At 45.7% G+C, this 24,102-nt stretch overlaps 1 protein-coding gene and 1 long non-coding RNA gene across 2 annotated transcripts in view; both read left to right on the forward strand.

Annotated features, from left to right (window-relative positions):
• LOC144110883 (uncharacterized) overlaps window positions 1-11,058 on the forward strand; it is a 35,532-nt gene extending 24,474 nt beyond the window's left edge. Inside the window, exons 8-11 of the mRNA XM_077643950.1 lie at window positions 278-384; window positions 661-805; window positions 3,462-3,656; window positions 11,035-11,058. Coding sequence (XP_077500076.1) covers window positions 278-384; window positions 661-805; window positions 3,462-3,656; window positions 11,035-11,058 — 471 coding nt within the window. The remainder of the gene's footprint in view (window positions 1-277; window positions 385-660; window positions 806-3,461; window positions 3,657-11,034) is intronic.
• A 440-nt stretch (window positions 11,059-11,498) lies between these two features.
• LOC144110745 (uncharacterized) lies at window positions 11,499-18,708 on the forward strand. Its single transcript, XR_013309915.1, has 3 exons — window positions 11,499-11,620; window positions 13,600-13,801; window positions 18,569-18,708. It is a non-coding gene; the product is annotated as an uncharacterized LOC144110745 (long non-coding RNA).
• The last annotated feature ends 5,394 nt before the right edge of the window (window positions 18,709-24,102 follow it).

A 24,102-nucleotide genomic window follows, 5' to 3' on the forward strand; every position in this document is an offset into this window, starting at 1 on the left:
TTCATTACATACCTTACTTACTTTGCTTATTTACCTTACTTTACTTACTTTGCTTGCTTTCTTTCTTTCTTTCTTTTCCTTTTTTTTTGTTGCGCGTGGAGCAGAACTAGTTACTTGCGCTGGTCTGAACTGCAGGGGGGGGGGGGGGGGGGATTGAAATTCGGAAGTAGCTGTGGCAGAGTACGAAAACGTTACGTCTTTGAGTCTTGCTGGCGGTTGTGGCTGTTATGGTCAAAGTTCAGCTCAAGCTCTGCGATTATAGCACAATGTCTCGCAGGAGTTGGAAGAAATCGCGGTTGCGGAAGGCAAGAATGCTTCCAACACGGTCATCGGACTTTACTGCCGGCCTCAAACGACCTGCGATCAAGTGGCGGATTACATGAAGTGAGCGCTCGATGTTTTGATTTCTTTCACTTCCAAGAAGCGCGTCGGCACAGAGATTGTTAGACTTGCTGCAGTTTCCTTTATTAATCCTTATCCTATTTTGTATGATGCAATCATGCGTTAAACGCCTTATCATATGTCGTACGTTATCCCTGTCGTGTTACCGTAAGTGTTCGGAGTCTTTTGTTCCCGAAGCGTCGCAAAGTACCCCGTAAAGGAGCTGTTGGGAAAAGTTCTTTTTACAGTTGGCATTTAATATTCATGCTGTACTTGCAGGACTACATTCATTCCGGGAGGAGTGGTGATTCTTGGACACTTATCTCACCGCGACAACAACATCACTGAATGCTTCATACTTGCGCCAACCTTAAGGATTACTAAGGGCAGAAATTATGAAAACCTGAGCTACATACATACTCTGGTGAGCTCCACATCAATCAGTTGCCTGAGTTTCTAATCCTGCAAGGTGCATGCTGCATAGCGTATTTGTTGCTCTTATACTACAAAGGGCCAAAATTGGGTGCAATTTCCCCATGCTACCGAAGTACTAAAACTCGGCAAGATCAAGCGTAACATATACATTTATTCAAATAACCCAGTCCTGTACCAGCCGCGGCTACCTTATTCACACAAACTTCCTAAACTTCCTAAACTTCTCAGTCTCCATATGGCTGAGTGCAAACAAAGGTATTCACCATGGGTAGCACACGCGAGATAGCCCCGAGTCTTTTCGAAGCCAAAGCACCAGGCGGTAGAGTATATATGCGAAAAAGAAAGAAAGAAAACGTATTTTTGGTTTCAAACTTCTCATGTATCTGCTTGTAACTTACCAACATATTCTTCTAAGTATCTTACCTATGCTTCTAATATCTAAGTGAGAGAAAAAAACGTTTTCGTTATATTTTCAGGAGCACTTAAAATTTCCGGAAATTTTACTTTTGTATTCAGCAACCAACCGCCACAACAACTGATCCTCCACGGCGGGTCGCGCGAAACAATGTTTTCTTATTGCAAGATGCTTCCATCAGAGTTGTAGATAATAATAATAATAATAATAATAATAATAATAATAATAATAATAATAATAATAATAATAATAATAATAATAATAATAATAATAATAATAATGTTATATAGTAGTTACAGAACTAAGTTTAGTTATATCAGTACCTGCCCTAAATTTTCACACATTGAATTATCTCAAGTGCTTGAGAGATTTTTACCTCACACTCACCAGGACAGCTAGTCTGAGAACGGCAAATTGTATAATGGCAAACCTTGTTGTAAAACCGTGGTGTTATCGAAGTTAGTGATGTGTTCAGTTAACTCGCTTCGGCAACAGGAGTTGTGTCTTCAAACTTAAGTCCTGTTCTGCCCTCTTTGCTCTCAGGCGAAGCTTTTAACTTGCTAAAAGTCAGACTGTCCGTCAGGTGTGAGGAAATGAGTGGTCCCTGACCCATGCCCAGATTTCCAGCCTTCCTGCGAAATCAAGGGCGGCGAAGAGCTTTGTGAGAGAGCGCTTTCTCCATTTCGTCTTCCAATATGCGATAAAATATTTATTCGGTCCCTAGCATTGTTTAAATGTTTCTGCATGTAGTCCTTTATAAACTTCACTCAATTACATCGCGGCGCACAAATCGGTAGGCCTTGACGCCGTCTGGCTAACTTGCCCCTGTGACATATTATGCAAACCATCAACATCATTATGGTATGACTGGGTAGAGTGAACGATCGATTAACTGGAAGCGCCTGCATATTGTTATGACACACTCCAACCCTGATTGTTATGAAGGTCAACACTCTAAACACGAGTTATCCCATATGGGAGTAAAAATAGCCGCAAGCTCTCCTGTAGCGCACTCTCTTTAAGGGGAAAGGTACTCTACTCGAGCCCTGGAGTAGAGCCCTAGGGTAGAGCCCTGAGGCAGCCTCCTCCCATTACTAGGTTCATCGTTGTTATGCTTTGCGGCGGGAATATGACTCCGCTGCCAAGAGTAAGCATTCCGTATATTTACTGAACAATGTCTTCCCCGGTACTTCAGAAACATACTCAGCCCCTAAAAGGGTGTCCCTAAAAGGGAAGCTTATTCCCTTTTTACTTCCATATAGGTTAATTCGGTTTTAGAGTGTGCGAAAGAGGCTTCCTTCAATTCGCGTTCGCCTAGAGATCTATACCGGCCTCTTTTCTTCTCTAGATTGAAATAAATGCTATTGTTGGCTGTAATTAGAGTACGGCCTTTCCTCTGAGCGTGGCGAGAACTCTTAGCAGCTCTTGACTATATCTCTTCTCTCATTTATTCCTTTTATTGCACACTCTAGTTTTAGACCTCTCGAAGTAAGAGCGCAAAAAATAGACGGGACACATAGAACAAAAACACACAACGAGCGCTGTTTTTCAAAGGCATATAGAACAAAAACACAATGAGCGCTTTCTTTCAAAGAGAGAGACAGCGCTCGTTGTGCGTTCTTGTTCTATGTATCCCGTCTGTGTTTCCCACGTTCTTAATTCATGTTGGATCACCAACAAGCCCAAGCTGCTGTTTTGGCTAGTTTTAGCGTCGAAGTGATGCTTTTAAATCAATGCATTGGATTCCTCGATATCGGCTTGTTTAGCAGAAGGGAAACGTGTCTGAAGAGATTATGTTTGCCATATGCGCGGTCTTGTGATCTTTTTTTCTTTTTACTTCTTACTCCCACCCCGAACAGAGCATTCTTTTCATTGCTTGCCTTTAAATTTACTAACCAACTTTTTTTACTTTCCTTTTGCGTTTTGCACAGCACTGTTACAATATGTTTTCATATGTACATTTTGACACAGTACAATATTCTGGATAGTGTTGGTTGTTCTTGTATAACTGCTGTTGTGGAGAGCAACTGCTGACGCGCCACTGTTGCTGCACCGTCGGTGTCCTCTGAGGCCAGGGCCTAGTCAGGAGGATGTGTTCAGTCCTTTTGCCCTGCCTCAAGGGGGATGTATTACATCAATAAACAATATAAACACACTATATATCTTAAAAATACGTGCTTTTTTCGAGCGAGAAATGAAGTCTCGCTCATTTATTCCTGTCGCTTCACAGCAGGATTCCATGGCAGCAGTGAGGCACCTGCAAAAGACGCACGGCATCGACACCATGTATTCTGTGTCGTTCACGATGGCGGGGCGTTGGTACCAGCCAAGGAATCCGGACAATCATTTCCCCAGAGCAGGAAGGTACCGCCCAGGGTACCCCTGCAGAACCGGAAACTACTCGCAAAAAGTATTCGTGCCAGAGGCAAGTCTCGCCTTGCTTACTGGGTGTACGATATGCTCATAGCGTCGATTGCCGAGAGAACTGCACCATGAAGAAGGGATAAATACGAATTAAAGTGCACTGAACCCGTGTGACACCTTCAACCAAATTTGCGGAACCGGAGTGGCATTGAAGTGAAATCCATAGGCAACAAAAAAGTGGAAGGGTTTCAACCGTAATTAAATCGAGTAGATATGCGAAAGAATGTGATTAGTAGCCTGGTTGTCTAATGGTTTTGCATTGCTGGGTGATGGGCACGTCTGGCGGCAATATTAGTTCGATAACAGTATAAGCTGATGAAGACGACGATGTGCAATGCACAGCGCGAGAGTGTTATGTTAGTTGGATGGTATCATTAATTGATGAACACTATGATGTGCAATGCACAGCGCGAGTGTGTCTATATTAGTAGGATAGTGGTATTAGTTGATGAAGACGACGATGTGCAATGCACAGCGCGAGACTGACTGTGTTGGGAAGGCTGACGTGTTCTTGCTGGTGCTTGGATTCGAGCTCAACTGTGGTGTCCTGGTGGTGCCTACGTGGTCATCTCTGGTGAGGCCGTTCTGTGGGGGGGATTTGGCCAGTTCTCAGGGTAGGTCTGTAGGCCAGGTTAATGTGCATTTGAGAGTGCGTTTGGCTCAGGTATGTCGCTGACCTCCCCGGGTGGAGGGACGGCAACCTGGTTTGCCAGCTTGCCCACCCAAAGCTTGCCGCTAGAAAATTTTCGTAAAAATGGAATTGACATCATCCCTGTGGCTCTCGTGCCGATCGGTGAGGGAACGATCAAGATGAAAAGCCCCAAGGTCCTTCAGCAGGAGCTAAGATCTCTCACTACCCACTACCTCCAGATCTCTGAGGTGCGACCGTTCGGCCGGAGAGGCATTGTTTGCAGGTCCGCTGACATTGATTGTGTCACAGATCTGCTCCAGTGCAAAATATTTCAGTCCTTAGTGGTTAAAGCCTTCATCCCGGAACAGCTCGCATGTTCCAAAGGTATTGTTCGTGGCGTGGACCCGGCATCTTCCCCGCAGGACATACTGAAGGAGTTTCAGGATGCAGGTGGGGGGGTTCTTTCTGTCTACCGGTGCAGTAGAGAATTCAATGGTGTGCGTGTTGCGACAGAGTCAGTTATCACTACGTTTGCTGGTTCCTCCTGTCCTTCTGAACTCAAGGTTTGGCCGATAGTGTATCGTGTGGACCCTCTGCAGCCCCGTCCTCTTCAGTGCAACAACTGTTGGCGTTTCGGTCACAGTGGTAAAGCGTGTAAGTCGGCGACCCGCTGCCGGGTTTGTGGAGAAGGGCATTCAGATGACAGCTGCGCCTCTGATCAGCCCCAGTGTTGCCTATGCAAGGGCAACCACTCAGCTGATGATGTCAACTGCTCGAAACGAGCCGACGAACAAAGCCTGCTCGATATCATTCAAGCGAAACGATGTTCGAGAGCAGATGCCAGCCGTGCGCGAAGATCTGTTGCTGATATACCGTCAAGTTTGACTACTTCAATAGTGTCCTCAGTAGAACAGGCTCTTTCTGTGGTGGTCGAGCGAATGCTGAGCAGTTTCACCGAGGCTCTATCTCAACTTGTTGCTGGCCAATCTCTGCCTACTGAATCACATGTTTCGGCGGCTACGCCGGCATCACTCCCGAGTGCTGCTAGTAAGAGTCATTCCATGTCGCCTCCTACCGTGCCCCAAGTACCGCCTGCCAACAGCGCTCCTGACAGTGTCGCTCACGTAGATCCTTGTAGCATGGACGTTGAAATGCTCACCACTTCCCAGAAGCGTCGAGCTTCTTCCTCACCCTCGAAGTCAGCTGTTCCGCAAGTCAAAGCAAAGAAAGGACCCCCCAAATTAATTCCCCAGACTGATGTGCTGAAGGAGGCTGTTGATGCCTCTTTAACCAGTCGATAATCATGGCGGGTCTAAAAGTTATGCAGTGGAATTGTCGCTCCGTACTTTCTTCTTTACCGGATCTTGAATTACTTCTTCATAAACATAATCCAGATATTGTGATTTTACAAGAAACGTGGCTCTCTCCACTTAAATCATTCACATTAAAAAAATTTCGTGTTTTCAGGGTAGATCGCGTTAATGGCAGGGGTGGTGGGTTAATAACTATGATCTGTACGAAAATATGTCACCGGGCATCAATCTCGCAGACAGTTATGCGCCCTGACTGTGAGTTGTTGGCGGTTGAAATCTCCCTTCCACAGTGCGCCAAAGTCACTATTGCTAACGTCTACTTCCCAATCGGTGTTCACAGGACAGACTGTTTGGACACCTTACTGAGCGGCGCAAACAGCACAGTCATCGCAGGAGATTTTAATTCGCACCACAGTGCCTGGGATAGTCGCTCTGACTCCTGCGGCCAGCTTCTGTGGTCCTGGATGTCAATGAATGCAGTGCGCTGCTGTAATTCCGGAGCAGTAACCTTTATGCGTGGAGGATCCCGTTCAATCATAGATTTAACATTAGCATCTCGTGGGGTTGGCGTATCTGCATGGTCAACTGAAGAATCAGGTACATCTAGTGACCACTTTCCAATAACCTTTTCTATTATATCCTCGCCTATCAGAAAAGGTGGTGCAACCATGAAATTTCTAAACCACATTATGTACAAAAAATTGATATCTGCCTCACTCCCCTCCATAGTTAGCTCAGGTCGAGCACAAAGAGCTCAGCGGACAATTACCTTTCTGCAAGATGCTGCTGAGAGTTCTGTATTCTCGGTGTGCACTACTGCTCCTGCCAGACAGCCGTCTCCTTGGTGGACGGAGGAGTGTGAGAAAGCTTATCGTCGTAGAAAAGCAGCCTGGAAAAGCCTTTCTTATAATCAGAGCCCAGCTAATTGGATAAATTATAAGTTCTTCTCTGCATGTTTCAAAAGAACTGTTAAAAAGGCAAAGGAGGATTATAATCAAAATTTAAACACGTATCTCTCAAAACCCCAGAATAAGAAGGCTCTCTATAGATTCATGGCGCAGAATAACAGCTCTCCGGCCTCCAATCGCATAAGGTCAATGGTAATGTCTCCGCAGGAGGCTAAGCAAAACCTTGAACGCATCGCGCAGGGGCTGGCCTTACGTTTCCAGGTACAGAAAGCAGAACCTTTGCACACTCTCACCCCCAGCTCGGACTATCCTGAGGTCGACGTGTCGGAGCTCCTGCAAATTGTTTCCTCGATGCACTCTGCTGCTCCGGGATCTGACGGGATTACTGTGGGCATGTTAAAGATTTTAGCGCACGACTTTCCAACTCACCTTCTAGATATTGTAAATGCGTCATTGGAAACCTCTTGGATTCCTCACAGTTGGAAAATTGCGAAAATAATTTTACTTTTAAAAAATGCAGACAATGGATTTCAATTAGACAATATTCGGCCGATTGCTTTAACCTCAAATTTAGTAAAGCTAATAGAAAGAGTAGTACACAGTCGCCTCACAAAGCATGTTCATCATATTAACGGCCTCAGTCCCGCACAGATTGGCTTTCGTCGCGGTTGTTCCATATGGTCCGCGCATGTGGATCTCGAGAGCCGAATACGCCTCTCAATGCGCATGAGAGAAGTTTCGGCCTTGGTGACGCTTGACGTTGCGAAGGCCTATGACAGCGTGGAGCACACAGTCCTCATTAACAAGCTTGCTCAACTACAACCACCGCATTACCTCTACACCTGGATTTGTGCATTTCTAAAAGATAGATTTTTCTTCTGTACAGACGGATCTTTTTGTTCTAATACCTATGGTCAATCAAGAGGTGTGCCGCAAGGCTCTGTTCTTTCTCCGCTGCTTTTCAACATATTAGTTCGGGACATCCCCATTCATCCTAACGTTACAGTTTATGTATACGCAGATGATATAGCTTTTTTCGCATCAGCAAATGATATTCATGTGCTCTACGGGTATTTGCAGGCATATCTGAATGCTCTTGAAGTCTGGTTGGACCAAATCAATTTATCACTTAATGTCAGCAAATGCGGCGTGCTGGTATTTCCACCCGACGCTCCTATGTACATCTCGCTAGCCTACCGCTCCACTCCAATTCCGCAGGTGGAGTCGGTTAAATACCTAGGTGTTACTTATGACCAAAATTTGGACTGGCGACACCATATTAAGAATAATGTTACTAAAGGGGAACGTGCACTGGGCCGTTTGACCCGAGTTGGCAATAAAAAGTTTGGCATGCGTCGTGACACGCTACTGTTGCTCTATAAGGCTTATATGAGACCGATTCTGGAATTTGGTTGCCCCTTGTTCTCTGGTAGCGCGAACTACAAGCTGCAGCCATTAGCCTTACTGGAAAGACGTGCCCTACGGCTATGCCTCGGGCTCCCAAAATCAGCTTCCAACGCTGTCCTTTATCTGGAAGCGCGTATCCCCAACCTATATTCCCGCTTCCAACTTCTAACAGTGCGTACTTTCCTCAAGTCTTTTGACCCGGCCCCAGGCGTTAGTATTCCAATTTTTGTATCCCAACCACACCTTTTTTTGACTAATCACTGGCCACGTTATCAGCTTCCGCAAGTTAGGTTCACGCAGAATCTGTTAGCTCCGCTTCAGGTTGATCTGATCTCCTTGCAACGAGTTGCTGACACGCAGGCTGATCCCGTCTTCTATTACGACTTTATTTTCCCGTCCCATGCGAAGCATATGCCCGCACATACCCTAAATGGTCTTCTTTCTGAACACCTACAGAATTTTCCACATCATACTGTTCTCTCCACTGATGCCTCCGGCAGCTGTGAGAAGGCGGCGATTGGCATATATTCGCAGGATCTAGATTGGAGCTACTCCGTTCGTATCCCTGATTATACTCCTATATTCTTCGCAGAGTTTTTGGCCATTGGTTTGGCTCTTCTCAAAATTCCCAGACATGTCGCACGGGTTCTTATTCTCACAGACTGCCTTTCAGTTATTGTCTCTCTCCAAAATTCGGAAAAATCTTTCTTGACTCGTTCACTTAGGTTTTTTGTTCCGAGCACAGTGCGCGAGATCCGTTTGGTCTGGGTACCTGGGCATTCAGGCGTCTATTTTAACGAGGTGGCTGATTTATTGGCAAGGTCAGCTCTCAGCGCACCTGTAATATATCCAGTCCCTCACCTCATTCTGTTAGCAGCTTCACGTTTCCAGCGGTTCCAACATATTTCAGCCACTTTGAGTGATCCGTTGCTGAATACCGTGGACTTTCAACACCTAAAGTACCCATGGAATATCCGGTGGTGTAAGTCAAGGCTTTGTGAAGTGTCCATGACGCTCCTGCGATGTAGAATCCCTCACTTAAACTTGTACTTATGCAGGTGCGGGTTCGCTGCGACAAACCTTTGTGTATCATGTGGGCAAGTTGAATCAATCGATCATTTTCTCCTCTCTTGCCGGCGGTTCGCGGTTCAGAGAAAGCAATATCTGGAGGTTCCTCTTTCGAGACTAGGACTGCCTCTGTCTCTTACAGTTCTTCTATCGTTCGGTGCGAGTGCCAAGGGATTCCCGTTAAGCAGTGTGTACGATTACATAAGTGCAACTAATCGATTTTCTTGTTAGCTATACACAAAATTCTTTCGCATGTCCAAAAAAGGCTAGATTGATTCTATTCCGGATGACTCATTCCTCTTGAATTCATTTTATTTTTCCCAATTTTTTTTTATCTTGATTCAGTCTTCTGACGTTTCCTTCCCCGCGCAAATGCTTCATTGGCATTCTACCCTATACCTTGGCCAATCCCCCCCACGTGGGTATGTGCCATATTACTTGAGGAGAAGAAGAAGAAGAAGAAGAAGAAGCGCGAGAGTGCATTGCACATTAAGGCGAGATAGGTTGCGGCGATAGCATAGTGGTCTCGTGCAGTGGCCTGTGAAGTTGATCTTTTAGTGCGGGTTTGGCTACGGTAGCCCACAAAGGCAAGCTGCAGAAAAACTCGGTGAGTCGGTTGGAACTCGTGAGGCAGTGTTCTCGCACACGGAACGCATGAAAATCGTGGCAAAAAACGAGGGACGCTTATGCTCCGACTTAGCCACCTCAGTGGTTCAGTAGTTAGGGCACTCAGCTGCTGACCCGAAAGACGCGGGTTCAATCCTGGCCGTTGAATTTCGATGGAGGCAGATTTCTAGAGGCCCGTGCAGTGTGCAATATCAGTGCACGCTAAAGAACTCCAGGTGGTCTAAATTTACGGAGCCCTTCATACGACGTTGCTTACTACTAGGTAGGGGTTGTTTAAAATGCAACAGAAAACTTAAATATCACTCGAAAAAATGTAATCATCAGTATAAAACATGAGAATAGAAATCGTATTATGTATAGATAATGACAGTGTTAGAGCCATTTATCATAGGATCGGAGCAAAAGGGACGTCTTACATATGGGAAAAACAGGGAAAAGAAAATATCAATCCCGCTAGCTTTTATTATGCTAAAATTGCTAAATAAGGTCATTATTTGTGTTTCTAGTATATCCTGTAATATTAGTAACGTAAAAATAAGTAGGTCGTGTTAGAAAAAAAAAACGTTTGGCTCTGTCACCGTCAATCCGAAGTGCCGCTCGCTCGCTGGGCGCTTTCCGCTGTGGTGACCATACGAGCGGGCGAGCGCGCAGCGCCGTGAACCCGCTGGTCCGCCTGAGCGTTCCGCTTTCGTCCGCTCCGCTAGCCCACTCTGCTAAAAGTATCTGTTAATGGCAACTACCGAAGAGTTTTATTTGCGGCTCCTAGGCGGCGCTTCCATCTACTAGTGTCTTATTTGCGGTTAGTCTCATAGGCATTTAATGCTGACCTCGGTAGTGTACCGAATATCAATACATACCAACGCAAGGCGGCCACAGGGAACACCAAAGAATCTACAGAGAAGCTCATTGTGCAAAGCTCACATGTTTCGAGTGAAATAACATGATCATCAGTGACACGTAGGCCGCAGTAATGACTCATATGGCTGATTATTTCTCATGCGGCTCTTTATTATCAACGCCTCATTCCGCGGAGGTCGGGTAGTAATCACGCGAACTACAACGATGACTGGGTAACTGGTCCAAACAGCGATTGCACACTATAATGGACCATGTAACTCACTATAATTGTCATGTGACCCATTAATTATCAGTGGCTTGTTTATAGAGATCACGTCGTTGTCACAAAAATGGCGTCATTAACACGTTAGTGCTCCCGTTGACGTCTAATAGTCATGTAACTGGTTTGCCAATGGGCGACGTGACCCGTTGAAATCCTTTTAAATATGACTTCCCTAGCAGCTTACGCTGAAACACGTTCATATAGGAACGTTCCTTTGATATTTTTAGTACGCTAGGGGCCATTTCCCCTATTTAGCCGTTGTGTGTTTGTCTATTTCTGTTTGTCTGAGGCCTGTACTGTGGCAGGCTGCTCACCTGCCCACTGGGTGATGGGCAGCCTGCCTATGTGTATATACCTAGCAACGAGCCCACCGCGTCAGGCAGCAGCTGAATCGTGAGAGGCTGCTCAAGAAGAGCAAGCTCTGTCGCAACCCAAGTCACATCGATGGTAGAACCTGCCATAGAAGGGCAGTGGCGCATTGCTTGACAGCTTCACCACTGCGCCAGGAGTGGAAGGAAGAGTCCCAGGGATCTATGAGTGCAGCGAACGACCAGTTTCATATTATGGACATCAAACCATTATCGTTATCCGAACAACTGCCGTCCGTGTACACTGGATCTGAACACCGGAATCGAAGTCAAAACCAAACTGCCAGAGCACCTAATTCGCATTTGACCCTACTTCGCAAATCAACAATTTTTTTTTCTTTAATCGTACTCGCTCCTTTCCTTCTGATGGGTCCTCCGCTTTCCTTCCCAGGTCTGCGACAACACATCCCTCACATACAAGTCGACATTTTACTACGCCTCGACCGACAGCGCTGTATTCGCATTCGATAAGACTCACGGTTTTACGGTGACTCTTGACAACTCGGAATCCTTCAGAAGAAAGGTAAGCTGCCTTCCCTTAGCCGGCTCCGAAGCTCACACAGCGCTTATGTCTTTCCTTTTCGAGTGAAGGTGTGACGAGCGCTGCGAAGTCTGACTTCAGATCTTTGTGCTGTGCCGCATGGATTGGACACGAATGCAGAGTGGTTCCTGCAGCACAGGGGATATAAGGCGGGATAGAAGATGATTGGCTTTGCGCTATTTTTGAACTGAAAATTCTTGAGGAAAGTTGGTGTTCGAGTGCCGTACAAACTGAGAGACAAAAGGCCTGACAACTTCATAGGAAGCTTACAACACACTCATCATCCTTTGACGAAGGGGAGACGTATATGATTTATTCTTCCTTTCCTCAGCACAGCGAAATGTCATTTCCAACTTCACTTGTTCCTTGAACAGCAAGCAGTAGTCAAGTTGAATTCCCAGCTTTTTCTAACTACCTCACTTCAGGAATATAATTATATTCCTCATAAAGGAACTCTACCAACACGCCCTTAATTGTTATCATTGGGAAAGATATTGATCCCTGCAATATGGTGTTATTAGTGTTTTTTGAGTTGCCTGCATCATTAAGGAAAAGATACGATACCACTAGCCCTGCCTTTTCGTGTGTCACATTTGTTTTGAGGCAAAACGAACAACTGATAGTTCGGGTTAGCAAACTTGTTTTCTTTCTTTTTGCCTTGTTAATGTCCAGCCGGAATAATTTCACAGCGAAAGCTGTACAAATAATTTTTCTCGAGATTACTTCGTCGGTGGCCGCGTGAGCTGTGAGAGCAAGAAGTGAGACTGCCAAAGAGCTGTCCGATGAGCGGCGCTGCGTACCTGCTGTACTTTCTGCCCGTTACTGATGGTAACAATCCGGCGATTTTATTGTTCAATAGAAATTTCGAGCGGTGTCACAAAGACTTAAAAGCGATACTCCGTGCAGCGATCTGATATTCACGGAAGCTCGCAAATCTGCGTTGCTATCACGCTCTGACACCCTCCAGTTCGAACTTCGTAAATTTTCGAATAAATTGGTGAACCTTCGACTATGGCGTACAATAAAGCATTAGGCAGTTTTAGTTTCACGTACGTACACAGTTCACGTACGCAAACGTGAGGAGTTTACGTAGCATACGCGCATTTTGTTTCAAACCCTTTTAGTTGCACGTACGCCATCTACTGACAGATGCAGGCAGTGCTGTAGCCACACTAAGACAAGACGAGTTAAAGCCAAGCCAGTCGAACTGAGCGTCGGAGCGCTGCTTCGTTAGGGTTAACAGCTTGGAAACCGCCTTTATATCTGAAAAAAAAAAACAATACCTATTTCTCGCTTGAAACTTTATGCGAGGGTAAGAATGGACAAATCGAAGGCTAATACAACAGTTTAGAACACGATATCGCGTCGAGGGATTAGCCACGAAGCTGTTATCGTTTTGAAGCGGGCGGGCAGGGCGCCGCTGTTTGTCAACGCTACGTACTTACGCAAACAACGCAAAGACCGCAACGTAAAAATCCGAATCTCACGCACATACGTGAGACTCGCGCATACCCTTTACGTTCTGCGCATGCGCACTGGTCACCCGTAAGAGCTCTACGTACGTGAAACAAACTATTAACGTCCCGCATCGTGAACGTCCTCCGGTTAGAGATGGTTAGCGGCGTTCGCTGAGTGATTTCAACCCTTGGTTACCAAATTTCAGTACCAATGGGCACCTCGCACGAATGCGACGATCGTCCGACACTGGCGCTAGAATCATAAAGAGATTAGAGTTTGAAATGTAACTACACCCTTAGATGCTCACAGTGTATTAAATAATCAGGGTATAAAACACATGTAATCCGTCGCGGGAATAAGTATTATGGCAATCCCCTTACATTAATGAGCCTCTTTTATTTAAGTATCTTGCGTTCAATATTATTGTGACCTTTCGCACTTCACTGCTTACTGATTTTGAATGTAATACAATGAAAATTACACTGTGACGCTTCCTGTCGCAGATTTGCGATACCTGGACAAACAACACGGACCTCCTGGCTGGTCTCGCTGTGTATGACGCAAACTATGATGGCGCGCTCAAGAACTGCACCACGTATAAGGGGGCCGCTTGGAGTTTTCTGCAACGGTTTAGCACCGCCCGAAATCTGCTCAATACGTGGGGAGCTAGCAAAGTTGGAAATTTCTCGGCAACATGCTACGCGCGTAAGTATAAGCACCTGCGATGGTTGACTCCCTAAAAGACATTTTTTTTCGAACATGCTATAAATATGGGCCATCCAAAATCAGGCCGTCCATCTCTCTGCTGAGAAAAAAAATGCTTCATACAAGCCCTTCGCGCCTTGAAGCGGATACAGAGTGCCAGAAAGTGGACGACAATCTGGACTCGTCATGAGCCAGAAATGATTAATTTTTTCGTGTTCCTTTCGTTCAACCCCCGGGGGACTAGACCAGCCAGGTTCGTCACATCGATGACTACCATCTCTGGCACATGAAGAGTTCAGCTTGTCGAGTGTTTTCTGGAACACTGTCTCCGATTTGAGACGAGAAGGTCTCGTCCAAAGGATTTTTTTCTTCGAAAAAAAAAAATTACAGAGTGGGTACAAAACGACCATTTTGGTACCATTTTGAGAAAAAAAATTGTTAGGGGAGTAACAGTATGCAACTTTACAAAAAGTAATCGTGATGGTGTGGCACCCGGTTGCTGAAGATATCGGGACACGAAGGAAGAAATAAAAAAGAAAAAGAGTTAGACGAGCGCAGACTACATGCTAGGTGTCACAAACGCGAAAATTCATTCACTTTGATTGCCCACAGACACCCAGAAAAAAAGGTGCCTTCCTCGTCGTCTACAACTTCCTTCATTTGAAAATGAAAATTGGTTTTTGGGGAAAGGAAATGGCGCAGTTTCTGGCTCACATCTTGGCGGACACCTGAACCGTGCCGTAAGAGAGGGAATAAAGGAGGGAGTGAAAGAAGAAAGGAAGAAAAAAGTGTCGTAGTGGAGGTCTCCGGAATAATTTCGACCACTTGGGGATATTTAACGTGCACTGATATCGCACAGCACACGAGTGCCTTTTGCGTTTCTCCTCCATCAAAACGCTGCCGCCGCGGTCGGGTTCGAACCCGGGTACTGCGGATCAGTAGCCGAATTCATTCATTGAACCTTCATTTATTCATGTTATTTTTTCACGATACAGCCCTCCTGCTATTTACGCGCCCGTTTCGCGGCCTTAAACGGAGTGATTCGAACACAGGCCAGTTCGGAGTCTGTGGTCTCCATCACTACTACTTTAGACCACTCGACCATGGTCGTTTTTGTGTGCTTCCAACTTGTCTGCAATCACGCACACTATACATATACAAAATGCGCTGACCTATGTCCACTGGCCTGCGAGGCTCACGTTTTTGAGTATCATTAATTCGTCAAGTACGGACAACCACTCACTGGAAAGTCTGTCTTAAGCGCTTCACATGTAAGCAAAGCTCTAATTGAAATTTCCTCGCGCTTACCGGTTCAGCGATCACCTCGAGGCTTCGAATTATGCGTCTGTTTTGTACTTTCAAATATCTTGCATGTTTTTGCTGCGTGGGAACAGTTCTGAAATGGGCGAGTTTGACTGGATAATTCGAGTGAGTGCAGCCTTATTGAGAATCTGGAATGCGTCGCGAGTTTGGTTTGAGGCTTTAGCAGAAAAGCGCTGGAATCAATAGAAACTGCAGAATATGCACAAGATTGAGGCTGAACTCGTCTCTACGCTTCAAGGGGAGCAGATTAACGCTGCCGAAGAGCACTGGCTGCCATTCATTAAAAACGTAGGCTGGCAGCACCTATCATCCGCCGTAGTTGTGCGGCGAACATGATACGCAGAGCGGTTGTTCGAAAGAGTTCCAAAAGTATAATTGTGGGGCATACCAAGGAAGTTCTCATGCGTACTAACAAAAGAGAAAGTGGCGACTTGGAACATCATTCACTGCGGAAAGGTTATGAGGTGGTGGCTTTTTTTTTTTTTGCCCGGCTAGTGTAGGGTTGTAAACGTGTATTCAATCCTAACAGCAAGACTTAACTGCGGATGCAGTGAAAATGATATAGGTTTTAAAAAGCAGTTAGGCTGTAAATGCGAAAGTAGTTCTCGGAGTCCCTTGCTCGGGTCACACTAAACGATGATGATTGGGAAAGGCGACATATGGATGTGACCTTACGGATTCTCCCAAATAGAAAATAAGAAGCCTCGAATCCGGCTAGCACTGATTTATAGTGTCTAAACACTTGCATGAAAACAAGTTTGTTAGAAATGAGGCTGAAAAGCGATAGCGACAGTTAAAGGGAAGGTGAAATGGTTTTTTGAAAATTTTAGGTTCTTCAAGAAATCCAACCTATGAAGCTTCAAGGTAAAGCATGCCAAGTATTTTTTCGCCAGCATTGAAAATTTTGACGTAATCACCGATTAAACCGCAGCGATAGTCAGGCTTCTCCTCACTACAATAAAGATGTACGGAGAAACTCGTGATGAAATCTTCGTTGCCGAAATTTAAGACGTCCGCTGCCTTCGCCCACGAGCTGCAGTGAGCCTTCCAAGACCACCAAACAATGCTTCATGGTAAAAGAATGCAGCGCGAAAAAAACAAGGACGAACAGAAGTGGACAGGACAGGGCGCTGGTCCTGTCCACTTCTGTTCGTCCTTGTTTTTTTCGCGCTGCATTCTTTTACCATGTTCACTGACCAACAAGCCCAAACAGCCGCTTTAGTTCATCAGATGCTTCATGGGCTTCACTGTCGGCGGTGTTGGTTTAATTCCTTGAAACAAACGTTTATTAGCTGTAAACGCAGCGCCGCTCTATGTGACGTCATCGTTGCGGTCTCTGCCCATCGCAGGCACTGAAGAGAAGCCTGACCAACAATGCGGATTTATTCTGCTATTACGTCAACATTTCAAATCTTAGCCCAAAAATACTTCACATGCTTTACCTCCAGGTTTCACACATTCTACCCCATTTAAACTCGTACAATTCTAAAACCTCTTCACCTGCCCTTTAAGGTACCTGATGAGCGGAATGAGATATCATTGCATTTCACATTATACGCAGCTTCTGTTGCAACCCCAGGGTGTGTTTGCGTCAGTTTCTTTGCAATTGTCAGTGCATCGAGTGTCATATTACGATTACCAGCTGCAGTAGCAGGTATCTGGTGTGCTGTGGCGGTGACGACATTTCATATACCAACCTTTTTTTCTCGACTTCTGATATCGAGTCTCTTCCTTGCTGTCTCCAAAATATTCTCGACCAATCATTAATTATTTGTCATCTGCCACGGTGGGCAGGTTTTGATGAACTGACAATGTTTCGTGACCTCTCTCAAACAATCAAGGTGTTTCGTCAGGGTAGGTTGCGATAATGTCACAAGACCACACGACATCTCTCGGTCAATGAGCAAGTTTCATCTCGGACAGTGGGGAGGGGGTGCGGGGGGGGGGTGTGTTTAGTGTGTCAACTCTAATGGCATTGCATTAAAAGCAACGCACGCATCAGAGGAAGGTGAATAGTATGGTAGTACGACACAGCAAGAAAGCAACATGGATAGTTAGATGAAAAGCGAGTTAAGGATTTTCCAGCTATACCTTCGGCCTAAATTATAACTTCCACTTTCCAGCTATAACATTCAAGCTATACATTTTCCACTACACCATCTACACAGACTCTCAGGATTCGTGTCATTGAATCAAAAACACTCCCATCACACCTGTCCACGGAGCTCGAGGCCGCACTTGCGTCGCTGCACCCTTGCCCTATATTCCTTCGATGGATCCCTGGGCGCTCGGGGATTGACGACAATGAGCTGGTTAACCAGCTCGCCCGTGAAGCTCTTAAACACTTGCCCGGGTACCGTTCAGCCCCTGGCCAAGGAACTCGGAGGGCGGTTCGAGACAGTCCTTTCGCGCCACCATCAAAGAGTATTACAATGCACTACGCCTCGACCGTAACATCTACCCCGACCCTCATCCAGTCTTTCTGTGCAGGAGGCTCAAATCCTTCGACAGATACAACTTAACGGACTTGTCACACCTGCACGGCTTTATCTATACAAATTTCCTCGTGATACTTCATGCCACAACGGCCCTGCCCCTTATGCCAACCTCTCCCACTGCCTATTCTCCTGCCCGGTTACTCTGCAATCAGATTTCTTTCCCACCCCCTTCCACGCACTGTCGGGACCTGGCTGCACAGGCTAGGAGCCCGTACTACCACTACTACTACCACTACTACTAACACTACCACTACCACCACTACTACCACCACCACCACCACCAAGACCACCACTACCACTACTACTACCACTCCTACTACTACTACTACTACTACTGCTACTACTACTACTATACGAGTGTGTATCCCTCCCATTACAACTGCTTTGCAGTGTCCGTGGCTATCTGGAAATAGACGAACACTAGACGTGCTAGAATAATTATGAGACAGTCGAATTAGAATCTGAGCGTCACGCGTTGACTAATCTGAAGATATTCCGCCGTGTCCAATCTCCTTCACTTTGATATGGATAAACAAATTTTCCCACTTTTTTTTGTCCAGCGCTAGAAACTTTTCATTTTTCCGGGGGAGAAACACCACTGCTGTGCAGCGTAATATGTACAACGTTAAATCGATCCTTTTCGGTGATTATAAAATAAGCGCAAGAAACTGAAAAAAAAATGAAATGAAGAAATGCAGGCAACGTGGGCGCTCGAATTTCTTGCATCTCTTCGTACCGTTTTTTTCCTCGCTAATTTTTTGAGAAACTTAAAGCATGTGCCTGTAAAATCGGAGAAGCCGGGTAAATTTTATTTTTGGGTGTGCGAGCTGCCGTCTCCCATTTTGTTCTTATGGCTTACATACCGCAAGTCACAAAGATAAGTAAAAAAGTTTAAAAATATCTAAATTCCAGAATAATTAATGCTAAGTCTACATTCTGTTCGCAGTGCCTCGCCTGAAGTAACGAAGATGCGCCGCCATACAGCCAGCCCTCCGGAATTTGCCTTGCGGACTCCCCCTGGTCTCGAATGGACTTTAGTTCATTCCTGAGCTCAATTATGTGCTCATAACGCTATCTTTCGTTTGCTTTTTAGTTATCTTGTATTTATTTTAATATTTGCGTAGACACTGATATAGTAAGTGTGCTTTTGGTCGTTACGTTTTCTCATTCATGGCACGGTTTTCCAAGTGTGGACCGGCTGCTGATGGCGCCGTTGCGGACTTTCCGGTCAATTCTGAAGATATAGACGCACAGAGAGCAAGCATCCATGCACAAGAGGACCAGCATTGCGCAATGCACGCTCACGAATCAGCAGGGACGCTCGTGCAGGCACTTCCGATCGTCGACGCAGGTGGCTAATCATGGTGGCCGTTGATAAAGAGAGGAGCACCAGACACCGCTGTCGACACTCAGTGCGGAATTGTTAATGTTTTACCAGTTTCTTATCAGAAGATGGGAAAAGGTGGACAGATGAGGTCGCAGGTGTGAACAGGGCACAAATATCGTCGTCCGTCTTGTATATGAAACTCCTGCAAGAACCCCTGCTCTGCTGACTGATCCGCAGCTTTATACAGGAAGAGGTTAAGCTGTCTGCCCATTTACGGCGCTTTGGAGTATACGACAAAGCGACACAAGCAGTGCTCTACTGCGGCTTTTTTTTACCAATGACGCTACATGTTCTAGCACCTGCATGACATTTGCTTTATATAGGAGCTGCGGTCGCTTCGCCGAGCGCCTCCCATATTTTTACTTCTAACTCTCGAACGAAATTTCTTCAGACGAAACTTGCTGACAAGTGTTCGAAGTATCTCACTAACACCACACTAAAATTTTGTCCCCCGTCCAGTGTCTCGCGTCCCTCCGCGCTGAATTATCCGCCAAAATGAACTACATGCAACTTGCCCAAGTCACCATTTTTATACCACACTAAAATCTTGGATGCCGTTCCTTCTCAATAATCAATGATGATGATGAATTTTTTGTGTTGCAAGTGAATCTGGGGCCAAAGAGCGCCATGGCAGAAGATATTTTCGTTTACTCATGTGGGATCCCAAATATATCGTCCTGAATAAGCTCAACACCAGGCCAGGGAAAGCTTGTACCCATTGTATCATTGGCGGGCACCAGGAGACGCTGGGGATCGAATCCCGCACCACCTGCAGACGGGGCGGATGCCCAAACTGCTAGGTCACGGCTGCGGTAATAAACTGCCAATAAAAGCTTACGTTTCACACCATAATTTTTTGTGGCATATGTAAATTAAGCTTGGATGAGACTTTTTGGATCTTGCTTAGAGAGCATTTCTTTAGCGTTCAGAAAATACGATATTAAACTTGAGTGTTCGAGACTTTAGAAACACTCTCTTTAGAAATCTCTCTTAGTGGCAACATCGGGCGGAGAGGTACGAGTTTTCAATTTCATCATCATTTCTGTATGTTCACAAACAACAAAGTTTTGCCCATATTTCAACCAATGATTTTTTCATGGCTGGTACCACAATCAAAAGCACAAGTTCATTTGAATTTAAGTCGCTGAAGAAAAATTCGACGGGAGCAATTTCATTGAAACAAGAAAGAGACGTAATGTATTGTTTCTTCAATACCCATACTTATGGAATCAGTTGTGTTGAACAACATATTGTACTTTTAAGGAAAAATTGCACTGCTTTTAGTAGATTTTAAGAAAAACAAGGCAATGAAAACTACTGGGCAGAATTTCAGTCGAGAATTTACAGCTGAGGCAAGCTGAATCTATTTTAAAATCGGTGGAAAATCTCGTAGCCACAGCTTTTAGTACAACTTCTCGACATCCGACTTTCCAAAACTATACTCAAAGTTTCGCCGCACCTCAGCAAAATGAGGCTTTTTTCGACAAGCTTTCCAAGACTGGCGGCACGAGCACCAGAGGTGGCCAGTATTACAACTATTTGTATACAACCCAAACCGCGCTAGAAACCTCAGTCGTTACAGAATGGTAATAAATTTGCGGAACGGTCAATTTGTCTTAAGCGTCTCTTTCACTAGCAGTTTGTATTCCTTTGGTACGTGGCCCAGCGGGAGCATGCGAGGCCGAGAGTGCTCCACGCTACCTCACGTTGGTCAAGTAGCGCGGCAGAGTGCTCAGTCTAGCTGCCCATTCAGAACCCTTTCACCATACTGACCATATGCTCGCATCCACGTTCCTCTTTGGTGTATTTTTACACCTCTCCCTCCATTCACCTCTTGATTTCATCTGACAATGCGGTTCAGGGTCACTGCTCATTTTTCCTGGCCAGATGCGGCTGCCTCCCCGCCTACCTCTGCGCGAAGGAGGCCGGCCAATGATAGGTTGTATCTGGGATTCCAAAAGACGAAGCACCGTAGTACTTTAATGTGAACACTGACAAGCTGAACAAACGCCTGAAAAGGTCGTACAGGCAGCTAAGCGGCCATTTTTAACGCGACAGCGTTAAAGGCCCCGTTCTACAGAAAATGCGGTGTAGGCGTTGTGAGCGAAAAATTAATTTAAAGCAAATATATTGGTTGACATTTAAAAATATTTTGGTCCTCAATCTGTTGTTAGCTTTGGGGCTGGTTTAGGCAAATGCATTACCGAAATTCATTATCATAGTTTCTCAGCGAAACGGCACACAGTCAAAGAAAAGAAGAAGGAAGAGAATAAGGACGAACACAGCGCTGAAAAATTATGAGAGTGAATCAAGAATACCAACTAGCCCAAGAACTAACTCGGCTGAAGTTCATTACCAAAGTATGATATCTAAAATTTAGGTCAAATCCCCATGAAGAACTCTTTCAGAAGATGCCGCAGAGAGGGCACTAGGAGGAAAGCTAATCTTGAAACGACCTTAAAACAACAATGAATTTAATGTTATCTACAAGCTATTCAGAAAGGAAATGAAATCACAATTATTGAATTCGATACTCACGAAATACTATGAATCAGGCTCCATAAAATGACAAAGCCCGCACGCGTCACGCGCGTCTCTATATTTTCCGGCGCACGCACAGAAGAAGAAGAACAGCGCTGCCGTCAGAACGATTTTTTTTATGCTCCCGACTCCGCATCCAAGCCTTTTAGTGACGCCAACCTGAACCTGACTTCTCCCACCGTTTGCCTAGGCTTCGTTAGATCTTCTTCGCACAGGAGAACGTATTCACACCGCAAAAACCGAGACGATGGGTAAGCCACCCGAAATGCATGAACACGCTGCCCGAAGTCATTTCAACCCGGGTCTGATTTTTGACTTACTGTTTCTTCTAACTGGTATTATTTAAAGCGGTTGCTTACTTCTGTCCCCAAAATTAACCACGGCGGCTGTAGGTCGCACCACATTCCATGCCCTAAAGAAGAATGTTAAGTTTGGCCACTCGAATACACTGTCGACAATGGCAACGGCTGCTGACGCTTGACAGCTCCTTATTAATCAATGTGGGCCTGGTTCGAGTGGGCATTTCTGTCAGTGTGGGCCTCAGGCTATGACTTTGGCGCGGAGCTCTAAAACGAGGCCCTAGACAGCGGTCTTAGGGTAGTGTCGGAGACTATCATTGAAGGTCAGGCTTTAGATTAGTCCTTTTGTCACCTCCCCTAGATTCTGGCCTTAGAGTAGGTGTTTAGAATTCTTCATTGGAGATAGGCTTCGGAGTCGGGCCTTGAAGTCGGGATGAAATAGGGCGTGATTGGAACAGCATGACTGCTGCTGTTCTTTTGAGGGAGAGATGTGGAAGGCCTTGAAGATCTTTAAGGACAGTACTCAACTATAGCCTGCTAGTATATCTCGAATAATGGTAATAAAGAAGGGCTCTCAGATCTGCGCCTTCATACGTCGCAAACGCTGAGTTACTGATACCATTGAATGCAGACTAACGGGTGGACGGATCCTTCATATAGCCCTGTGGGTGTCGGAAAAAAAAAAAAAAAACGTGTGACCATTAATGTTCGAGTTGCGATAGGAGAGTTTCCACATCTTCCTAGTTCGCGCGCCTTCCACACCGTCTGATATGTTTCATGGAATGTTTCACACAATATATCGTGACAGTCGGCGTGATATTAGCGGTAAAGGTGTCAGCAGGTGGTTTACTTGGAAGCGACCCTCCAGTTGGGTCAAGCCTCACCACTTTCGGTCCTGGTTGCTTTACACGCCCAACACAGGACGGATTTGTTATATATTGTTCGGGTTTCTTTGCTGTTTTCTTTTTGTTCCCTCAGCTGTCACGAGTGCTGAAATTAAATAAATTAGCTGCGCACAAGTCGTTCATTATTGCGGCCAATTGCGTCTGTATCTAACAGCTGTCGGCGGTGTCTATTCTTACTATATACTTTAAACTCAAAACAGTTTTTTTTATATGAGAGCCATTAATTTAACGGTGATGTTCTTTATAAAGCGGCTTAGAAAAACAAATCTTAGCCACACGACGCGTCAGTGGTGGTACTTAGTACTTATTTTATTTTATCTTCTCTATGTTACCTTTTGGCTTTGTTTTCAGACGCAGTAGGGGCAGACATGTCGGCTAGTAAGTATTGTGCCCTCGAAGGCACCCACGGCTGTATAGCCGTAGAGTCCTGAGCCATGGCCACTGCTGCTCACTCTATACCAGCTAAGTTAGGATAGCCTTAGTAGCCAACGCTCTCACTCTAAAAGTGTTTCTTGCTGATGGCTGTTCAAGCCACTGAGGTAGTAACAGTAACGGCAGAGTGGGGTGCGTACAGAGGTCCGTCTGCACGGACAAAACGTGTGCGTCGCGTGTACCAGCGCTCTGTGGTGCATGGGGCGTCGAATTCATGGCCTTTCGAGTCGCTGGGTCGCGCTCTTTCCGAAGACGCCCTCTTTATGAGCACGTTTGGAATGGGAATGTCTACCTACCGGGAACCGCATGCTGGAACACGTGCGAATGCTCGCGTCCGAATTAGACACAACTTAATCAGCGGTTTAGACTGCATGCTTGAGTCACGGTGTTCAGGTTTTAGAGGGCCCGAGGCACCGCCTGCGTGCGATGATCCTTGCGTCCTCACTCCGAATGGTTGAAGTGGCGCCAGTGTTGTTGCTTTATCATCTTGCTTAATTTCTTCGGAAAACGCCGGGAAGACAACGATTCGTAAAAAGCGAGATATTGACACGAAATGGACGGAATGCGCATGCCCAAGGAGGAGCTCGCGGATTTGGTTAGCAGCGGCCGATGGAGAAGATGCTGTCGTGACTCGGAGGCTGACGGAGAGCCATCATGATACTGAAAACAAGGCGGAGCCTGAGTAGCATTGAGCCCAACATAGTGGAGTATATGTTAGGTCGAGGCCGTACAAAACGCAAAAATATGACCAGCCGGCGATGTCGGTGAACGAGTATTTACGATAGACTTTATATACGGGACGGAGAAAAACTGCACAAACACGCAAACTAGACGAGACATGCAAGAAAAAGTAGACACCACAAGCGCTGACTCGTTTAGTTTGAGCTGTGTTTCATCGTGAATATCCAGCAACTTG

This window comes from Amblyomma americanum, chromosome 11 (genome assembly GCF_052857255.1).
Source record: "Amblyomma americanum isolate KBUSLIRL-KWMA chromosome 11, ASM5285725v1, whole genome shotgun sequence".
NCBI classification, from domain to species: Eukaryota; Metazoa; Arthropoda; class Arachnida; order Ixodida; family Ixodidae; genus Amblyomma; species Amblyomma americanum.